Genomic DNA, 18,575 nt, shown 5'->3' with positions numbered 1-18,575 from the left:
GTTTGAAGGCACACCAGGAGACCAGGTTTTTAAGCAGAGATCTGAGGGACAAGCAGAAAGGCCGTGGCTGTTGGGAGGAAGCCTCCTTCGTGCAAAGGGCAGCCCAGGTGAAACACTGAGGGTGCTTTGTGAGAAGTTGCCTTAAACAGGCAATGAAGAGCAGCTCTGCAGAGCAAAGCCAGACAGGACGTGGATGGTCAGCAGAGCCCTTACAAACCAGGCACATCATTTACATCTGAGACAGAGGAAAAGAAAGGAGCTGAAAAGGAGCTGAAAAGAACAAAGAGCAGCCGCCCCATGGCAGGGCAGTGAGCTTTACAGCAGCACTTGGAGGGGCATAAAGCAGGCAGAGGGGAGTAAGCACTCACAGGGATCTGTGGTGGATTTAGCTGGATTTAGCTCACCGTCCATCTGAGCCGGAGAAGACAGGAATGCTAGAACAGCCACTGCTGCAACTGGATGTTCTTACTCATACAGTCTCCGTGTATCTCTCCCACTTGCAGAGCAGTAACAGTGATGGATGTGGGCTCTAAGCACATCACTCATGACCAGGGTTAACCATGTTCTGTACTGTCATTTTTTCCTTCCCAGACGCTGCTTGCATTGGCAGAACATGACCTTTCTATTCCCCAGTTTCCTGCAGCTTATTTGTTTGTGATGGACAGAATACTAACGCACCTGCTGACTAGTTTTCCACGCATTTTTCTCTGACACGTCTGAGGGTGAGCCCAGCTGAAGACAAATCACAGGTCTGAACCAGCGTGCCTTCTTGTCCATACAGCACTTAAAGCTTGTTGTGGCCTCCGACTGCAACTCTGAAGAGATAAACAGCGACAGCTCCTGAGCTGCAGTGCAGAGCCCCTGCGCAGCCTCTGACCCTGCTCTGTGCTTCTCCGCTGTCACCAAACAGCCACGGAGCGGCAGACGAGGTCCCCTGGAGCACATCAAAACACCCTCCCGCAGCTCAGACTGTCTGCGGCACAAAGCGCCCCGCGCTCAGCACCGTCCCAGCCTTGCTGCGCTCTCTAGAGCCGAAAGGGATCATTTGAAGCCCTGGGACAACTCCAGATTTTGCAAAATTCAACTACTTGACTGGCTGGATAGCCCTGTGTGATCCTTCCCTACAGATAACAGCATTTGACTATCCCATATATGACTTTGTGAAGCCAACACAAAACAACTCCACTGGAGAAGGAAAGGCTCTGGGGAGACCTTATTGCGGCCTTTGTGTACTTAAAAGGGGCTGGTAAGAAAGATGGGGACAGACTTTTGAGCAGGGCCTGTTGTGATAGGACAAGAGGTGATGGTTTAAACTAAAGGAGGGAGATTCAGGCTGGACATGAGGAAGAAATTGTTGTCCCTGAGGGTGGTGAGAGCCTGGCCCAGGTTGGCCAGAGAGGTGGTGGCTGAACCATCCCTGGAGACATCCCAGGCCAGGCTGGACGGGGCTCTGAGCAACCTGAGCTGGTGAAGATGCCCCTGCTCATGGCAGGGGGGGCACTGGATGGCCTTTGAAGGTCCCCTCCACCACAAACTGTTCTATGATTCTAATTAAACAGCAACAAATTACCACAGGGAAGCCAGTGTTGTGGGCAGCACACCCCAAACTTCCATTCGGCTGAGACCCAGTGACTATGTTCTTCAGAGAACAAAGACAAAGTTATCTCCAAAGAGCGCTCAGCAGCTCCCCAGCAGGCTGTGTGATGATGCTGGGCTGCCCTTGCTGTCGTGTGGCCCTGGTCAACAGTGTCTTAGTTCCCCCTTCATCCCATAGCATCTCCTTCAGCATAGATCCAGCTGCACAAAACCAACTCATTTGTATTGTGCTTAAATCCCATCTGGCTCAAAAGCCACAGGTTGACCACACTAATCGCAAGGCTCAGCCTTACAAAAAATCCAGAGCAGAACTAGGTCCCTTTTCCCCATCCTATTGAAGGTGATTCGCACACACAAGCCCATAACCCAAATACCCTGATGTTCCACCTGGAGTCAGCAGAAAGAGCTGGCTTCAAATAAAAGCCACAGTATCTTCTGGGAAATATCTGTGCCATAATATGCATGAGCCAAAAATAGACGCTTCAGTAGAAGTGAAACTGCCTCCGGTAGCGGCAGCTCTTGTCAGTCCCCTGCTCCATCTCTCCTGCAGTTCTCTGCTCACACGCTCGTGCCTCCTTCCTCGGCCTAGAACGGGCTGGAATGCTTTTCTCCTAAATCACTGAACTATAAATATTAGGAAAGACGGGTGAAATCTTACCTAGCTCACGTTCCAGCGCTTGGCTCTCAATGGGAATTTAACGGAGGCCTGAACTTCTCTTTTCAAGTCACGTAAAGAGAATGGGAGAACATGGGCTGCTCCTTTCGACACAACCACCAGAAAAGCACGACCCAGATTGCAAACGTCAAAACAAGTGATTGGGTTTGAAATATGGGGAAAAGTTCATTCTAATGATCGTAGCAGCTTACAGACTTATGTAACATTAAAAAAACCCAACAACCAAAACAACAGTAAAGCATTCTCCAACTTCCCGTCACTTGGTGGGGTGATGGCAGACATGGTGTGCCTATAAAACGTGGCTTTCTCATTCCAGCCCGGTGAAACAGCAAAAGGTACCACGGTCTGCAGCAGAAGAGAGCTCGTGGGGCTTTTGTTTAATATCTGCCTCAGCTACAGACACCCTCATGACTTGGCCCTAATACATTCACCTCTCTGCAGCTTCCTTGCCCGCTTGACACGGATGCTCTTGGGGCAGGATCCGTCTCTAAAATCCAAGCACGTGAGCAGCGCTTCAGCACAACACGCTTCACAAGTCAGAGACAGCCTCTCCGGTGCTGCCGCAACAGAAAGAAGAGTAAATATTTGCTGTAATTCTTTAGTACTGTGGGATTTGAGCCTGTCAGATACTGATGCAAAAGCAGGTCAAGAAAACTGGAAATGGCTCAGCTGACAGGCTCCCAAATTTGACCTCCTGGCCCTGTGGGAAGCCACTGAGCTGGCACTTACAAAAGACATGAAAGCATAGTCCTGGCAAGTCCATAGTCTTGGTCCTGGCAACCAAGAACATCACCGGTAATGGGCCAAGCAGGGGGGCCCAGCAACCAGAGCTGGGGTTGGTTCATGAGCTGGGTATGAGGTTTGGGGAGATCACAGAATCCCAGAATGTCAGGGACTGGAATGGACCTGGAAAGCTCATCCAGTGCAATCACAGTATCACAGTATCACAGTATGTTTGGGATTGGAAGGGACCTCAAAAGCTCATCCAGTGCAATCCCCCCATGGAGCAGGAACGCCCAGGTGAGGTCGCACAGGAACATGTCCAGGCGGGTTTTGAATGTCTCCAGAGAAGGAGACTCCACAACCCCCCTGGGCAGCCTGTTTCAGTGCTCTGTCACCCTTACTGAGAAGAAGTTTCTTCTCAAATTTAAGTGGAACCTCTTGTGTTCCAGCTTGATCCCATTACCCCTTGTCCTATCATTGTTTGCCAGCGAGAAGAGCCTGGCTCCATCCTCATGGCACTCACCCTTTATATATTTATATATTTATATATTTATATATTTATATATTTATATATTTATATATTTATATATTTATATATTTATAAACATTAATAAGGTCCCCCCTTAGTCTCCTCTTCTCCAAACTAAAGAGACCCAGCTCCCTCAGCCTTTCTTCATAAGGGAGGTGCTCCACTCCCTTAATCATCTTCGTTGCCCTACGCTGGACCCTCTCCAGCAATCCCCCCATGGAGCAGGAACACCCAGATGAGGTTACACAGGAAGGTGTCCAGGCGGGTTGGAATGTCTGCACAGAAGGAGACTCCACAACCCCCCTGGGCAGCCTGGGCCAGGCTCTGCCACCCTCACCAGGAACAAGTTTCTTCTCAAATTTAAGTGGAACCTCCTGTGTTCCAGTTTGTACCCATTACCCCCTGTCCTATCATTGGTTGTCACTGAGAAGAGCCTGGCTCCATCCTCCTGACACTCACCCTTTATATATTGATCCCCATGAATGAGTCCACCCTCAGTGTCCTCTTGTCCAGCTCCAGAGCCCCAGCTCCCTCAGCCTTTCTTCACACAGGAGATGCTCCACAGATAAACTGGGAGCTGACCAGTGCTTCCAGTGGGAAGTTCCTGGCTTGTCCTGAAAGGTCACACCATGCTGATGCCACAGGAGTCACCTGGAAAATCATGTGTGAAAACCAGCCTGGTCCTGGTCAGTCACATGCCAAGGGAGAAGGGAATAACGTGAGCACCAGAGAGAGCAGAGGGGCTGTAGGACAACATAAATCACGGGATTTGAGATGAAGTGACTCACTGAGCTCTGACAACAAGCTCACTCAGGTAGCTGGGACCACATAATCTCTAGATGGCCACCACCACCCTTTGCACAGCTCATTTGTTGAACTCAAGGCCTTAACCAAGGTAGAACGTGAGCCCAAGGGCCCTGAAACCAAGACCAAGAAGATCAAGAAGCTTGTAAGTTCAAGCTAGGCCTGGGGAGATTTGAAAAACTGATGCCTTGTCCACATTAGGCCAGTGAAGAGGGTTCCCAGATGCATCCCATGGCAGAGCCACAAGCCAGGAGGAAGGGGGCAGATCACAAATCAAGATCAGGACCTCGTTTACTGGGTGAAATTCTAGCAAATTCTTCACTGTTTCTGGTCAGCCTTGTAGCTCCTCAAACCAGGAACTGGTCTGGGCTCATACGGCTCTGCAGAAATAATTATTCTTTTCCAAAATTATTTAAACTGATATGAAGAGTTATTTATTGTTCTTTTTACTCATTTTTACTTAATTTATTCACTTTTCACCCAAGCAGTACATTGCTTTTTAAAACCAGACTTCAGAATATATTTAATTCATTGATTAATAACAGCGTAAATTAGTCTTACTTTTTGCTTAATGACCTAGCAAAGGCCTTGGAATTTGGCTTAATAACAGTGCTGCAAGACACTTCAGCTGATGAATTATAGCATAATAATTAACATCCTTACATTTGTCAGGCACAAAGCCCAGTGATGTACGAAGCCTCCGCATCCGCAGGATATAAATGATTCCAGTAGCCCACAGTCTGATGTGTTTATCGCTGTCATATCATAGCTGATATTTAATATATCTGTAAAATATCCCAAGACTATTCTTTCAGTTATAGAACCTATAAACATATTTAAGCTCCGGAACATCAACTGCAGGTTTAATACAAACTGTAAGGAAACAAGCCCTCTCCCAGACGTTTTTGCCTCAAGAACCCATTAAAAATATCAATTCAAATTTTGCTTCCAGAAGAATCTTCTGAGCATTAATCAGCGAGCTGTTCTCAGCTCTACGATTCTCTAATCAAAGTTGATCTCAGCCTGACCTAAGCCAGAGCAATTCACAGCAGTTATATGGCTGCTCTTATTTACGTGACGTGGCTCTTCTGAGAGCACCCACCAGCTCAGAATATCTGTAGGTCCTACACTATGTGGTGTTTCATCTCTTCCAGCTTTACATGAAACAGCTTATAATAGTGTGGAAAACTAAATTTTTTTTTTTTTTTTTTTTAAAGAAAGAATAATTCAATCTGGAAAGAGGAAAATAATATAGCACATTTGGACAAAGCCACCTGAAAATGCACCCTAATTCTCTACATGTGGCACGGCACTGACCTCCCTGAGCATCAGTAAATAACAGGGCAGGAGATTCAGGTGATTCCCAGTGCTCCAGCACTCAGATGCTGCTTTGTGAGAAATACACCTGCGAGCTGTGGGCAGCTGATGATGCTCAGAGCTAAAACTCACCTGCCGAAGCAAAGGACGTCCCCGACCAGCTCCTCCGTTCTGGTTGTGATGAGGGTTGTAGCAAAGTCCAGGGGGACCAGAAGGTCCCCAACTGGCACAGCAAAGATGTAACTGGGTGTTTCTACCCTTTCACCAAACAACCCAAGTAAAGCCAAAGATGGCCAAAACTCCACTTAAAATGATAAAAATTAGATGTATTCAGTCAATAAGAAATCTAGCACAGCAATGTCCATGCAGACTAAGTTGTCTGGATACAGCGATAAATATTAGAGCAGGAACTTCCCCAAAGCCCTTTGGTTTGAAACACGCACCTTTCACTCAGAAGCCAACAAGACAATCACGGCTGTTTGAAAACCTGCCCTTAAACAACACGTGAATGTGTCCCAATTCAAAAAAAGAGCAGTTTATAAAAATCACCTCAGCTCACTTAGCTGTAGAACAATTGTGTATGTGCAGCTGACCAGACTGCTTCATCGGAAGTCGTTCACCTCTGGAACCTCCAAAATGCTGCTCTGAGGATGAGCCAAGAGCCAAGGGGCTTTTTACAGGGGTTGTGCAGGTTGTTCAGGGTCTTCTGACCACACTCATCTATCTTCTCTGGGGAAAAGAACACATGGAAGTGTCCGTGGGGTGGAGAAATCTAGAGCAAATGCTATAGCAAGGAGACATTGAAATCCATCTGTTATACCAAAAGCAACAAAAACCGAGGAAGGCAAGAACACACCTTCTAGAAACTAGTTCTGTTATAGTGTTAAGATACCAGTTGAACCTTCAAGACAAGCCTAAACAAAGTGAAGGCTTAAGCTATGACTTCAAAACATATTTTTTTGACCAGGTAGGTTTAGTAGTTTCAATCTTCTGATTAAAGTTGTGACACCGGCGTAATCGCCCACCTTGCCTTATCAGAGCAGTTATCACAGGCAGCGATCGCCTGCACCCGCATCCACCTTGGCCTGAAGAAAGGTCTAAAGTTATGAGCGCAATTTCTGTACTAAAACAATTAAAATGGAAGCTTTGCAGCAGCTCACGCTGCCAGGGAAGTTGTCAGCCCTCACGACACCCAAGTACAAGCGATCTCTCCCACTGCCAGGCCGTCCAGCCAACGTGGAAACAACTGCTGAGTTCTTGCTTCACGTACAAACAGGACTATATTGGCATCGGCAGGAAATCACAGACTTTCAAGGGCAAAGTGGAAACTTGCTGCACAGGATCCACCACGTACCTGATGCCAATTTGTTTTAGCCACTTTGGCATTCATACATACTGGATAGCAAGTGGCTCTTCCATGAAAAGGATTAAGTTTGGCAAAATTCAGCCAATTTTGAATGCTCAAGACTGAGCCTAAACAGACCCTCTGATTTCTTCAAAGAAGTCTTAGGGGGATTGGACTAGATGATCTTTTGAGGTCCCTTCCAATCCCAAACATACTGTGATACTGTGAGTGAAAAGGATGCTCCAGCAGAGAAGATGATCCGGTTTTGGTGGTGCTTGCTTCACTGAGCACACTTAAGCAGAACATTTAATCAATCCATTTAACACAAAGTGACGGTTTGCCTGCACATGCAGAATTGAAAGCGCTTTATTTTTAGGCTCAAGTGGGAGAACTTCAACCTGACAACGGCAAACATCGCAGTGATTTAGTGACCACATCATTTTGGTCACCCCAGCAGCTTGCTGACATTCTGTCTGTCAAAGCGAAGCAGACGCTCCTTGGCTTTCCTGTGATGATTTTTAAAACCAGAGGTTTTAAATGTAGCACATAACAGACATCAGGCCCAGGAATGACTTTAAAGACAGCTTTACAAACCCCACCTTAACGACTGTGGGTGTCATTGGGAAATGACTGCAAAGCACAAAGGACACTTGGTGAAGAAGACTTGCAGGTTATAAGGACAGAAGAGCAGAGACACCACAAAAATTCACTAAAAGGCTGGTGAAAAACACTGGAAACTGCCATGGAAGAAGAATAGAGAATAAAAGGAAACTGGAAAGGAGGAAACACGCAGAGGAGAATTAGCTTGAAGGGCAAGAGGTCCAGCAGAGATAGCACATCGGCACCAAAGCTTGGCCTGTGAAGATCAGAGGGAGAACACCTCATAACCCACAGGGCAAGAGAGCGTTTTGGGACCAGTTTCCGTACCTGTGTGCTCTTCCAAGCCACCCCAGCAAACAACAGCCCTGTCAAGCCTGCAGGCAGTTTCTGTACACACCAAAGAAGATGTCAGAGAGCTCCTTCAGGGAAAGGATTTGCTACAACCATCCACTGCGCTGTACTGATGTCACAACAGCCCTGAAGCCACCATTCCTCCAAAGACGTAAAGAAAGCCAAATTTTTAAGCCTCTCTCCTCCAGAAGGGCAGTAAGTTCTGAGAAATTACTTGCTCAGTCCTGGTGCACTCCAGACAGTGCCAGCAATCTTGTGATTCCAACAAAAATCAAGGGCCTTTTCATGAGGCTCTTGCTCTGTTCTCCTCCCTCCTGATCCGAGTCCACAGGGACAGAGCAGCATTAAATCACCAGCACCGCTACATGGTACAAAGCAGCACACGGCAGCCAGGGATCCCTGGCCGGGCTGTCCTGGTTTTGTTAAAAACAAGTTTCTCTTTAGTGAATTTGCCTGTCAGATAAAACTTCATATTAGCTGCATTTTCCTGGAGAACCAGACACATGTTTTGGTGAACATAGCAATGGAATGTGAAGTTATTGATAAGCATTGATGGACATCTCGCCAGAGGGACAACGAGAAACAGGTGACCAAGAAACTGACCAACTGTGTATAACATCCCATTCACGGGATACTTCATATAAAAGTGGGAGATCACGAGGATCTCGTCCCTTTTCCTTATGGCGACATTAGGAGAGGACCTTGCGAGTCATTCCTGAGAACTGAGGCGAGTGACAGACTGAATCCAGCTCCGGTTGGCTGCAGAGTCCAGTCCAGGACTTCGGGTGCCGGCTCTGCAGTTGCTGAGACTTTCAAGATTGGTTTTGTATATTTTGTATTATTTTCTCTATTCTTATCAGTAGCATTAGTAAAACATTTTTAATTTTTCCAACTCTCTTCTCTCTGTCCTTCTTTCCCTCCCGATCGCCTGTGCTGAGTGGGAAGGGGGAGAGGGAGGGGCCGAAAGGGGGAGGAGGAGGGAAGAGGGAGGTTAACAATACATCTGCCAGGGTTTTATTGTCTCCCTGCAATCTAAACCCTCAACACGGGCACAAAACGTTCTTGCAGCAGAGTTGGCTGGCACCAAGTTTAATCGGATCCCTCCTGCCCTACGGCAGGACAGCTCGAGAGGTCTCACACCACCCCAGGTGTGAAGGATGTTGTGAAGCACTGGAACAGGTTGCCCAGGCAAGTGGTGGAGTCACCATCCCTGGAGGGGTTTAAAAGACACAGAGACAAGGTTCGTAGGGACATGGGTTAGTGCCGGGTTTAGGTCAAGGTTGGACTTGATGGTTTTGAGGGTCTCTTCCAACCAAAATGATTCTATGATTCTGTGTTGTCTCCTGATGAAAGCAAGCCATAAGTCCGCAGAGGAAGGTCTTCTCATCTTCTAATGAGGACTCAGGGGAGATGAGCTGTGACTGTCTTTTGGGAAATACATGAGATCATTCTGCAGGTAGCAGACGGGCTGAAATGCCACCGTTTGAAGGCTTTTGAGAGCTCTAAGACCTCAAGCGGCTTTGGACTAAGGGGCTCAGTGTCTTTGAAGAAAATTATTTTGGCAGGAAGCTTTGTCAGAAACGACAAATCGAATACCCAAAGGAATGTCCCAAAGAACTCACCAGTGATGAGAGACCTCGCAGCTCTACCAGGTACACTGCAAGAACTCCATGGAGAATATTGCGACTGTGAAGTTCCCAGAAACCTCGTAGCAACAGCTCCGGCTCAGGTGGATGTTGGGTTCAAAGTGGAAACAATCACCAAGTCACAGACACTGTTAAAACTCCTCAGAGAGAAAACCGCAAAATGCTTTCATGCTGCAGCACAACAAATGACAGGACTCCTTTTTCAAGGCAATAACAACAATAAAGCTATTTTGCCAACAGCAGACTTACCGCATGCAAATAAAAGTTAAGATTAGTGTAAAGTGGGCTGCTAACATGATCACTTAAATCCTCCCTCCAAGTTATGCTGTAGTATAATAGAATTTCTGAAACCCAAGACAGGCAGAGCAGGCAGTCTCCTTTGCATGAAGATCAGCTAAAACAATGGCTTAATCTTTCTTCCGGACTGCTTAAATCCGTGTTTCTCTTCAAGAATCCACGAGGCAAAATTAAACACAGATAAGGCCACTTCAAACATAGGCAGGACCAATGAGAAACAAAATAAAAAAGCCACAAACCCTTGAAAGTGTCTCTGTTAATTATAAATCACTGAGGAGTGTTAAGGTGGTGCAGATTATAGCTGGCATGCACAAAAGGCAGAGACACCTTTCCTGCCTGCTTGTTAGTCTTGAGTTTATATTGAAGTTACACAAAGGGAAAAGCTGAGGCCTCTTGGCCATGACCAGAGTCACAACGAGGTTTAGCGGCCCCTCTGATTTCCCAGTTTAACCAGTGGGAGTAGATCATGCAGCAGAACCATCAACCCAAAACTGAGGAAGATCCACCGGGAACAAAAGGAGACAGACTTAGTCCAGTCCACAAGTGTTCCCCACCTAAATTACTGTGACATGTAAAAAAGAGACATGTTGCCTAAACTTTGCAGAAAGCTTAAAAATATTCCCAAAGTCTCATGAGGAGCTTGTGGAATAGCAGGGAATTAAAACCAAACCTCAGTCCCATTTCCAGCCTTAACCCCCGTATCATCCTTTGTCTCCTCTGCCAAGGCTCAGCTGAGCAGACACAAGATCATTCACAAGCTCTAAATAGAGTATAGAGAATGGAAAATAACTTTCAGCGCTGACAATATTGTCCCTATTTAGCTAACAAGTATTGATTTTTTCCCTCAGCCATTCACATGCAGATGAAAGCAGCACAGATTTGGTTCTTTTGTTTAATTCCCTGTATCCAATCAGTGTTAGTGATGCTATCGCCAGGCTCTGAGGACTGATTGCCCATATGCTATTTAAAGGCAGAGAGGTGCTTACATCTCATTTCATTCGGGACCAGCGGGGGATTGTAGGTTACGCAGGAAGTTTGAGCATTTTTCCCCTCCTTTTTTTTGTTGACAAAGCTCTCCCGTGTGAAGGGACAGATCTTGGAAAAACAAGCTGTTCTCAGAGCAAGGGAACAGATGACGCCTTGTTCTCCGACAGATTTATCCCTTTTCTACCCAAGTACCCTGGTTCCACTCCTGCCGCAGTTCCATCTCACCATGAAATTCTCAAAGAACTATTATCTTCCACGAATCACCTTGTCAAGCCCTTTCCCTGACATTTCAAGCTGAAGGAGCCCAAATGGTCATACACAAGCTGCAGATGAAGTTTTCCACCTGTGACTGAGAAAAACAGAAGCAGTGGGGGGAAAATCAGCATATGTATCATTTATTCCTTCTCTGTAGGTAGACCTTCCCTCTCTTAATTCAGATGAAACCAGCGCTCAAGCATTTGCCTGCAGTCTCACCGGTTGTCCACATCTGTTACAAAGAAGAGCCATCTTGACTGAGATGACAAATAAAGACGCTAATTTATCAACTGCCAATATTTCTGCCAGCTTTGCATTAAGCAAAAAGCCCCAGAGTTTGCAGGGAGGAGGGTCACAAGGCATCATTCCAAGCCTCACAGCCGTAGGCAGGAGCAAACTTTGGAGGGGGTTATCATCTTTACGCTTCTTTGCCTCCAAAGCCATCCCCTTGGAAAAATCCACACAAAGCAGAACCTCACTCGTGGCTTTCTGCCTTAGCTCAGCTCCATTTTTGTGTTGCCACATTGAAGATATCTAGTCTTGATGTCAGGATTTCAGCTAAGAGAGGATTACAAACCGGGCAGGTACGTCTGTATGCCTTCAACATATACATCCACCTGGTACCGCCTGTATCCTACACAGGCTCATGTACCAGCTGAATCCAGTGTCTCTCTGCAAAAATCTTCCCCAGAAATCAGGTACGGCAGCAGATGTATCTCTTGAAATGATTGTTAGTCCGTTTCCCGTGTCCCGTCAAGGGTACAATCACAGATGGGGTAAAGTGAATACATTAAGCAGCAGCACCCCTGCATTTCTGTAACATCTTTAGGAAACACAAATATGCCCCACAGCAGCAGCAGCACCATCTAAATTCTGTGCCCGTCGCTGCGCTTCTTTCCCACAGTTGTAAATCTGTTATCAAACATACTCTCAGACACAATCTGGGACACATGCCTGACGCACGTGGTATTGGGCTATAAATAGTCAGATATAGACAATCACACCAGAGGTACTGGAGATTATTTGATTAAGCTGGGACTCTGCCCTGCTGAACAGCCCGTGATCAGTAAAGACACCTTGTAGAAGCTGGGTGGGAACAGCACAACCATCTCTCGGGAGCAGAGAGATGCTGGAAGGCTGCACATATACCTTGTGCCCTTGTAGCCTTACGTTCTTTTAGTTCACACGATCAAGGCTTTTCTAATAAGTGGAAAACTTCTGTAAGCAATAACTGAAGAGTGTAGGGCCTCCTGGAAAGTCCAATAAAGCCTACATGAATTTTCAGTGGTGTTTTATTACTGGTCACTGCTGGTTTTCTTTGGGGATTCTGGAGTAAGTGGATGCTCACTTCTTCATTGAAAAAATACTTGGCTGACAAGGACCAAAAGGGACCATTGGAGCATCTGCAGCCAGACTTGCTAGAAGAAAGAAATCCATCTTCAGAAGGAAGGCAGGCAGCAACAGAAGGTCAAAACTACCCTAAATACACATTATTATCACCTTATCTAATATCTCTGCACAACCCACAGACACTGCAAAACGTTTAACATCGGGGGAGCTGTGTAACCCTTTCAGAGCTGCCACATCTCATACACTGGGCATGGAATTGGTGCACGAACCCAGAGCGTGAAGGCAACGGGTCCTGCACAGCCCAAGTGACACACGAGGCACTTCAGACCACATGAGTCCCAGCCTCACCAGGGCAGCAGAGCAGAGAACAGCAAACACTGAACTACATCCTTAAATGCAGACAAATCTGAGCACACGCACCGAACCCGGCCCTGGGATCACACTGTGTGCTCATCTTCTAAGGAACACTGAAAGACAGCAGCCTGGATTCTCCCGGGGTTGGGCGTGTTGATTTAAGGGTGTCTTCAAACGAAAATGATTCTATGTATTTGGCATTGTCACACTCACCCTTACAAACCAGCGTTGTGCTTTTCTTCAGATCGGATTCTCTGGAGCACTTTAACCCTGCTTTGTTCACATACAACGAGTTTTGCGAACCACAGGTAAAAGCCAGGCCCCCAAAACTCAATAAACCAGCTTAGATTCAGGGCAGAAGAGGAACATTTGGAGCATTCAAAACCCACATTTGAAGTCCAGACTGAAAGTCCCAGCATGGCGCCGCTCCCCGCTGCGCCGACAGGGCTGCGAGCTCCCTGCCTGCAAACAAGATAAATTATATATAAACCAAACTACCTGCTGGGAACAGCCGCGAGCGGCTGTGAGTGGCGCTGCCACAGCGGCTGCCGGGTTGCTGAGCTCAGCCGAGCTCTCTTGCCGCAGCGGTGACCGCGCTGGGACACGGTCGACTCGGATCTGTTCTCCACATCCAGCCCAGCCAAGCTGCAGAGATCTGACTCACGCCACGGGGATGGTTCGACAAGGTGCCAGTTTGGGCAGAAAAGCCAGTTTCAAGCGTTTCCATCCTTTGCCTTCCCTTTCTGAACATTTATTCGTGCCATGCTCTCCCTTCCCACCGCTTCCGCCCTTCGGCCGCGTCACGCTTGAGGGCCTGTTTCCTTAACTGGATCACTGAACCGACCAGGATTACAACAGTGCCAAGCCCAAGCAGAGAGCTGGTTTTGAGAGACAAGGCCAGATCACTCCTCCAAAGGGATGCAGCAGCAGAGGCAGCACCACAAAAAGCCCACGGAGGTCTGAGAGTGTTGTTTTCCTCCGTTTGAGCTACCCAGGTCACCAAAAAGCCACCGCTGAGGCACTAAGTGATGTTTACACCGCGCGATGTGGATGCTGTGTCCTGTCCAGCCAAGGCAGAGGTACCACCTCTTGCTTGCCAGCTGGGAGGAGACCTCAGCGCATCTCCTGCCCGAACCCTTGGTCAGCCCGGGGACCCAACACTCACATTTGAACTGCTCCACAACGCAAAGCTCACGAGGTCCAGCCCTCAGCAACGAACACGAGCCAGCATGTGCCCAGCTGGCCAAAAAGGCCAACAGCATCCTGGCGTGTATCAAGAACAGTATGGCCAGCAGGACTAGGGCAGTGACCGTCCCGCTGTACTTGATGCTGGCGAGGCCGCATCTCAAATCCTGGGGTCGGTTTTGGGCCCCTCACACCAAGAAAGGCCTTGAGGTGCTGGAGCGAGTGGGGAGAAGGGAATGGAGCTGGTGAGGGGCTGGAGCACAAGTGTGATGGGAGCGGCTGAGGGACCTGGGGGGTTCAGCTGGAGAACAGGAGCTGAGGGGAGACCTTCTGATCTCTGAACTGCCTGAAAGGAGCTTGGAGCCAGGGGGGTCGGGCTCTGCTCCCCAGGAACAAGCGCCAGGAGCAGAGGAAACGGCCTCAAGTTGCGCCAGGGGAGGTTGAGGTTGGATGTGGGGAACAATTTCTTCCCCAGAGGGCTGTGGGGCATTGGAACAGGCTGCCCAGGGCAGTGCTGGAGTCACCATCCATGGAGACGTTTAAAAGACACATAGATGAGGTTCTCAGGGACATGGTTTATTTAACCCCACACAAAGAAGCACAAGCTGTGCTACAACACTGGCTTCAAACAGGTCCCTTCCAGGCTCACGTTCTGAACCCAGAAGTGCCACCTTGCCCAAGCGTCCTGCTGAATTTTAGCAGCCCCATCGTCCCCCTAATCACACTTAGCAGTGAAATCCCGACTCAGGTAGTGAATCTAAAAGCCAGCGACTGTCCTTGAATACAAGATGCCATCATTTGAAAGGAGGAACACCATACCCAAAGCTGATGCAGTTAGGTTAATCCCAACTAAGTATTAAAATATTAAGTGTTGTCCTGTGCAGGGACAGGAGTTGGACTTGATGATCTTTATGGGTCCCTTCCAACTCAGGACATTCCATGAAAGCAAATGGCCTCACCGAAACCCTCCTCTGGCTGCGATTTCACCCAATATCACCCATTACCTGCTTCCACCTTCACCTCTGCTTGAGGCGGGGTGGCCGGCGGGCGTGTCTGTGACGCGCTCTGGCGCCTGTGACATCACAGGGGACGAGTCCCCACGGGGCGGTTATCAGGGGCGCCAGCAGCAGCGCTGCCCCAGTCCGGCCTGGGCCAGCGGTGAGTGCGCAGGCGGGGGGAGGCCGGGCTGGACGGGGCCGGGGCAGAAACGCGGCCCCCGGGGGTGGGTTCTCACCCTGCATGGAGGGCCCGGCCGCTCGCAGGAGCACCTTGGCCAGCACCCTCCGTCCCGGCCAGCCCCACTGAGCCCCTTCTCTCTCTTCTCCGCAGGCCATGGCTTTTTTGGACGTTTTCTTGGTGATTTGGCAAGTTCTTACGCTGGACGTGCAGTCGGTCGGCTATGAGCCGGATGAGGAGACGCGCGAGCGCATGGAGCAGCGTGCGGAGATGCTGAACCGGGAGATGACTCGGCTGTGGCAGGAGGTCGAGGAGAGGAGCCGCGAGCAGAGCAACCGGGAGCAGAGCAACCAGGAGCAGAGCGGCTTTGCCTGGCCATCCCTGCTCCAACCTGCCTTGCAGCACTGGCACTGCTGGGCCGTTGCTGCAGTCCTGGTCCTGCTCTTCGGGCTCTGCTGGTGCCTCAGGAAACGGAGCCGTGACCCAGAGACACGTGCAAATGACCTGCAAAGGCTTTTGGCGCAGCACATCCAGAGGCCAGTTCAGAACTGGGACAGAGAGAGCGAGGCTGTTAAGTACCTGGTGGAAAGACTCATCTTGCTCTTCAAGTGTGTCTTCTTCGATCCCTGGTACCAAGTGCTGGAAGATGCCATTGAGGTGGGCAGCGCCTTCGAAGGCTGGAGTCCCCGTCAAGAAGACATCACCTACCGCCTGCTTGTGCTCCTGAAGCCCCCCCGTGGACACACTTTCCACCTGGAGCCGAGCCACCTGGGGCCGGTGAGGAACTTTTGCATCCGTGTGGGCTCGGTGTGTACCTGTGAGATGGAGCAGCCGGCAGGAGAGACACGTTGCTTCCTCCACGACCACGAAGAGGAGCAGCAAAGGAACGAGGGCCCCAGCATCCTACATGACCTCTGCACTGACTCCTACCTGGATGTGCAGAAAATTGCCCGCTGTTTCCAGGACATGCTGAGGCATTCCTGGAGGATTCTGCCGGAGTCAGACACACACCGCCTAACAGTGCTGCCCTCCGACCGCTCCTGCAAATTCCAGCTGACACAAGGCGGCGAGAAAAGGCTCCTCGTTGAGTTGATGTTTGGGGTGAGGCAAGGCGACTCGGACATCTTCGTGAGCAGCCAGAATGCAGAGGCCGCCTACACCCCAAGCACCATGTGGCCAGAGAGCTACGCTGTGGCAGAGATGAAGTTCTTCAGGCATATTGCCAGCCAGGCACAGCCTGACAGCATCCACCTCAGATGCCTGCAGCTCTGCGCCCGCAGCCTGCTGGACACAGACCTTTCCACCCGTACATTAAAGACCGTCGTGATGCACCTGCTGACCACCATACCCCTGACAGACTGGAGCAGGAGGGATTTCTTGGAGCGGCTGGAGGACATTCTGCAGTACCTGCAGGGCTGCCTGGAAGATGGATGCCTCAACCACTTCTTCATTGGCAATGATCAAGTGCCCGAGGAGATCATTGTGCCCCAGGCTTTGCGAATGGCTGAACCGCTCAACCTCTTCCACCACCTGGAGGAGGATTCTGATGCCTGTGAGAACGCGTGGCTTGAGCTTCTGATGCTGCGACATCGGGTTCGTACACTGGTGCTCCAGGCACGCTGAAAGAGGTCTTCCTGCACAGAGCTGTGTTTGCGCAGGTCACCGTGTCTTCCAGGAAAAAAAAGAGGGGAGAATGCAGGACAGAGAAAGGCAAGCGAACACCGTGTGCAGCAGCCCTCTGCCAGGAGCGGCCGCGTTCCCCTCTCGATGGTCTCCCCAGCGCAGCAGCCGGTGATGTCTACACTGGGGACAAAGGGCTCCATGTGATTCTGTGTGTCCTCTGGGGTCTGGGGAACACTCTGCCCACCCCAGACACTCCCCGGGGAGCTGGTGCTGCAGAACCAAGCACGCTGGACACGGGGAACACGCTGATCAGTCGGCAGTGGGAACTGGTGCCGCACCTTTCCTGCCCAGCAAAAGCACACACTGGGGAGTGGGACCCGCTGCAGCTGGAGAGGCCATCGCGAGGAGGCTTGTGACAGGGACTCCGATACCACCTGCACAGCAACCGCACACTTGACTTCGAGAGCGTCCATTCCTTGTGGGAGCTTTGCCATGTGCAAAGTTGCCAATAAAAGTTGTGTTTGAATAAATGCTGCATCGGTGTCTGTGCATCACTTGCTCGAGGAACACAAGCACAGGGTGCAGCTTCTCACAGAAGGCAGCCCTGTAACCCCTGGCAAACAAGACCTTGCCACACAAAGACATCCATGATGACCTGATGAGTCACTGTCATTAAGGATCATGCCACAGCCACCACCCTCATGTGCCATCTCTGGTGATGAAAGCCCCTCTCTCCTCAAGCTGCCACTCTGCCGACCACACACGCTGATGTGGGCACATCCAGGCAGGGTTCAAACATGCCTAATTAAACCCAGGCCAGCTCTGTTGTGAAGAAATGCTGCTCATCTCTAAAATCATGTCAAAGCACCAGCTCACAGCACTCTGGACTGCTAGACCTGAGCTCAGAACAAGCCCTGGTACAAACCAGCAGAGCACCAGCTTTTCTCCCCAGGTTTACACACAGAGTCCTGCACACCAAGACCTGTTTCCTGCATCCGCAGCAATGGTACCCATCTTTTTGCTAGAATAATTCAGAATCAAGATACTCCAGGAACAACAAAATCCTTGCTCTTCTTCCTGGAGAGAAATCTGACGCACCTGCTTTTCCATAACATCACTATTTCTTCACTAAACATGCATATAACCCACAAAAAGGGAAATAACCACCATAAAAGAAGGTTTTGTCTCCTGCAGTTACTTAGTTTTCATATCCAAGATGATGTGAACTCAGACTAAAGCATTTCTTGTCATTAGGAAGTGGATAAGGACCATCTCCGTGTTGTTCCTCTGACGTCTAAGGGTTGAGCTCACACTGTAGAGTTTCCCAGACCTGGGTGCTGAGGACTTCTCTCCTTACCCTGCCTGCTGTATGCGCAGAACGAGCAAATAGAATCTCTCTTTGAATCTGAATTCAGCTGGGATTCCAAGAGAACCAAAGGTCCAAGAGGTTCTAAAATTCTGGGGAGCACCACACACGCAATGACAGCAACATCACTGCTTCGTGTCCTGAGAAAATGAGGTTAGAAGAAGAATTGTTGCAACAAGCGTTTGAAATATGTGAATGAACAGCCAGCAATACATAGAACAAGACTCCAAAGGAATTCCGGATGAAAGGGTTAATAAAGGTCAAAACACTATCAATTAACAGCAAAATGAACTTGTGTGAACCAACATCAGGGAGCATCCACCACCAACCTTGGAAATACATGTCAGAATTGGCCTCCAGCTTCTCATCATCTGGCAGCAGAGAAACAAGAGGAG

General features: G+C 49.2%; 2 protein-coding genes across 2 annotated transcripts in view; one reads left to right on the top strand and one right to left on the bottom strand.

Moving 5' to 3' along the window:
* LOC309442145 (inositol 1,4,5-trisphosphate receptor-interacting protein-like 1) overlaps positions 1-16,814 on the top strand; it is a gene marked incomplete at both ends in the record, with an annotated part of 43,649 nt that extends 26,835 nt beyond the window's left edge. Inside the window, one exon of the mRNA XM_082057713.1 lies at positions 15,345-16,814. Within this exon, the coding sequence (XP_081913839.1) occupies positions 15,345-16,814 (1,470 nt within the window). The remainder of the gene's footprint in view (positions 1-15,344) is intronic.
* Positions 1-18,575, bottom strand: part of SLC35F4 (solute carrier family 35 member F4) — a gene marked incomplete at its 5' end in the record, with an annotated part of 138,610 nt that overhangs the window by 66,050 nt on the left and 53,985 nt on the right. The gene's annotated exons all lie outside the window — the stretch shown is intronic.

This window comes from Streptopelia decaocto, assembly GCF_964273445.1.
Source record: "Streptopelia decaocto genome assembly, chromosome: 7".
Lineage (NCBI taxonomy): Eukaryota > Metazoa > Chordata > Aves > Columbiformes > Columbidae > Streptopelia > Streptopelia decaocto.
This window is presented reverse-complemented; position numbering and strand designations above follow the sequence as displayed.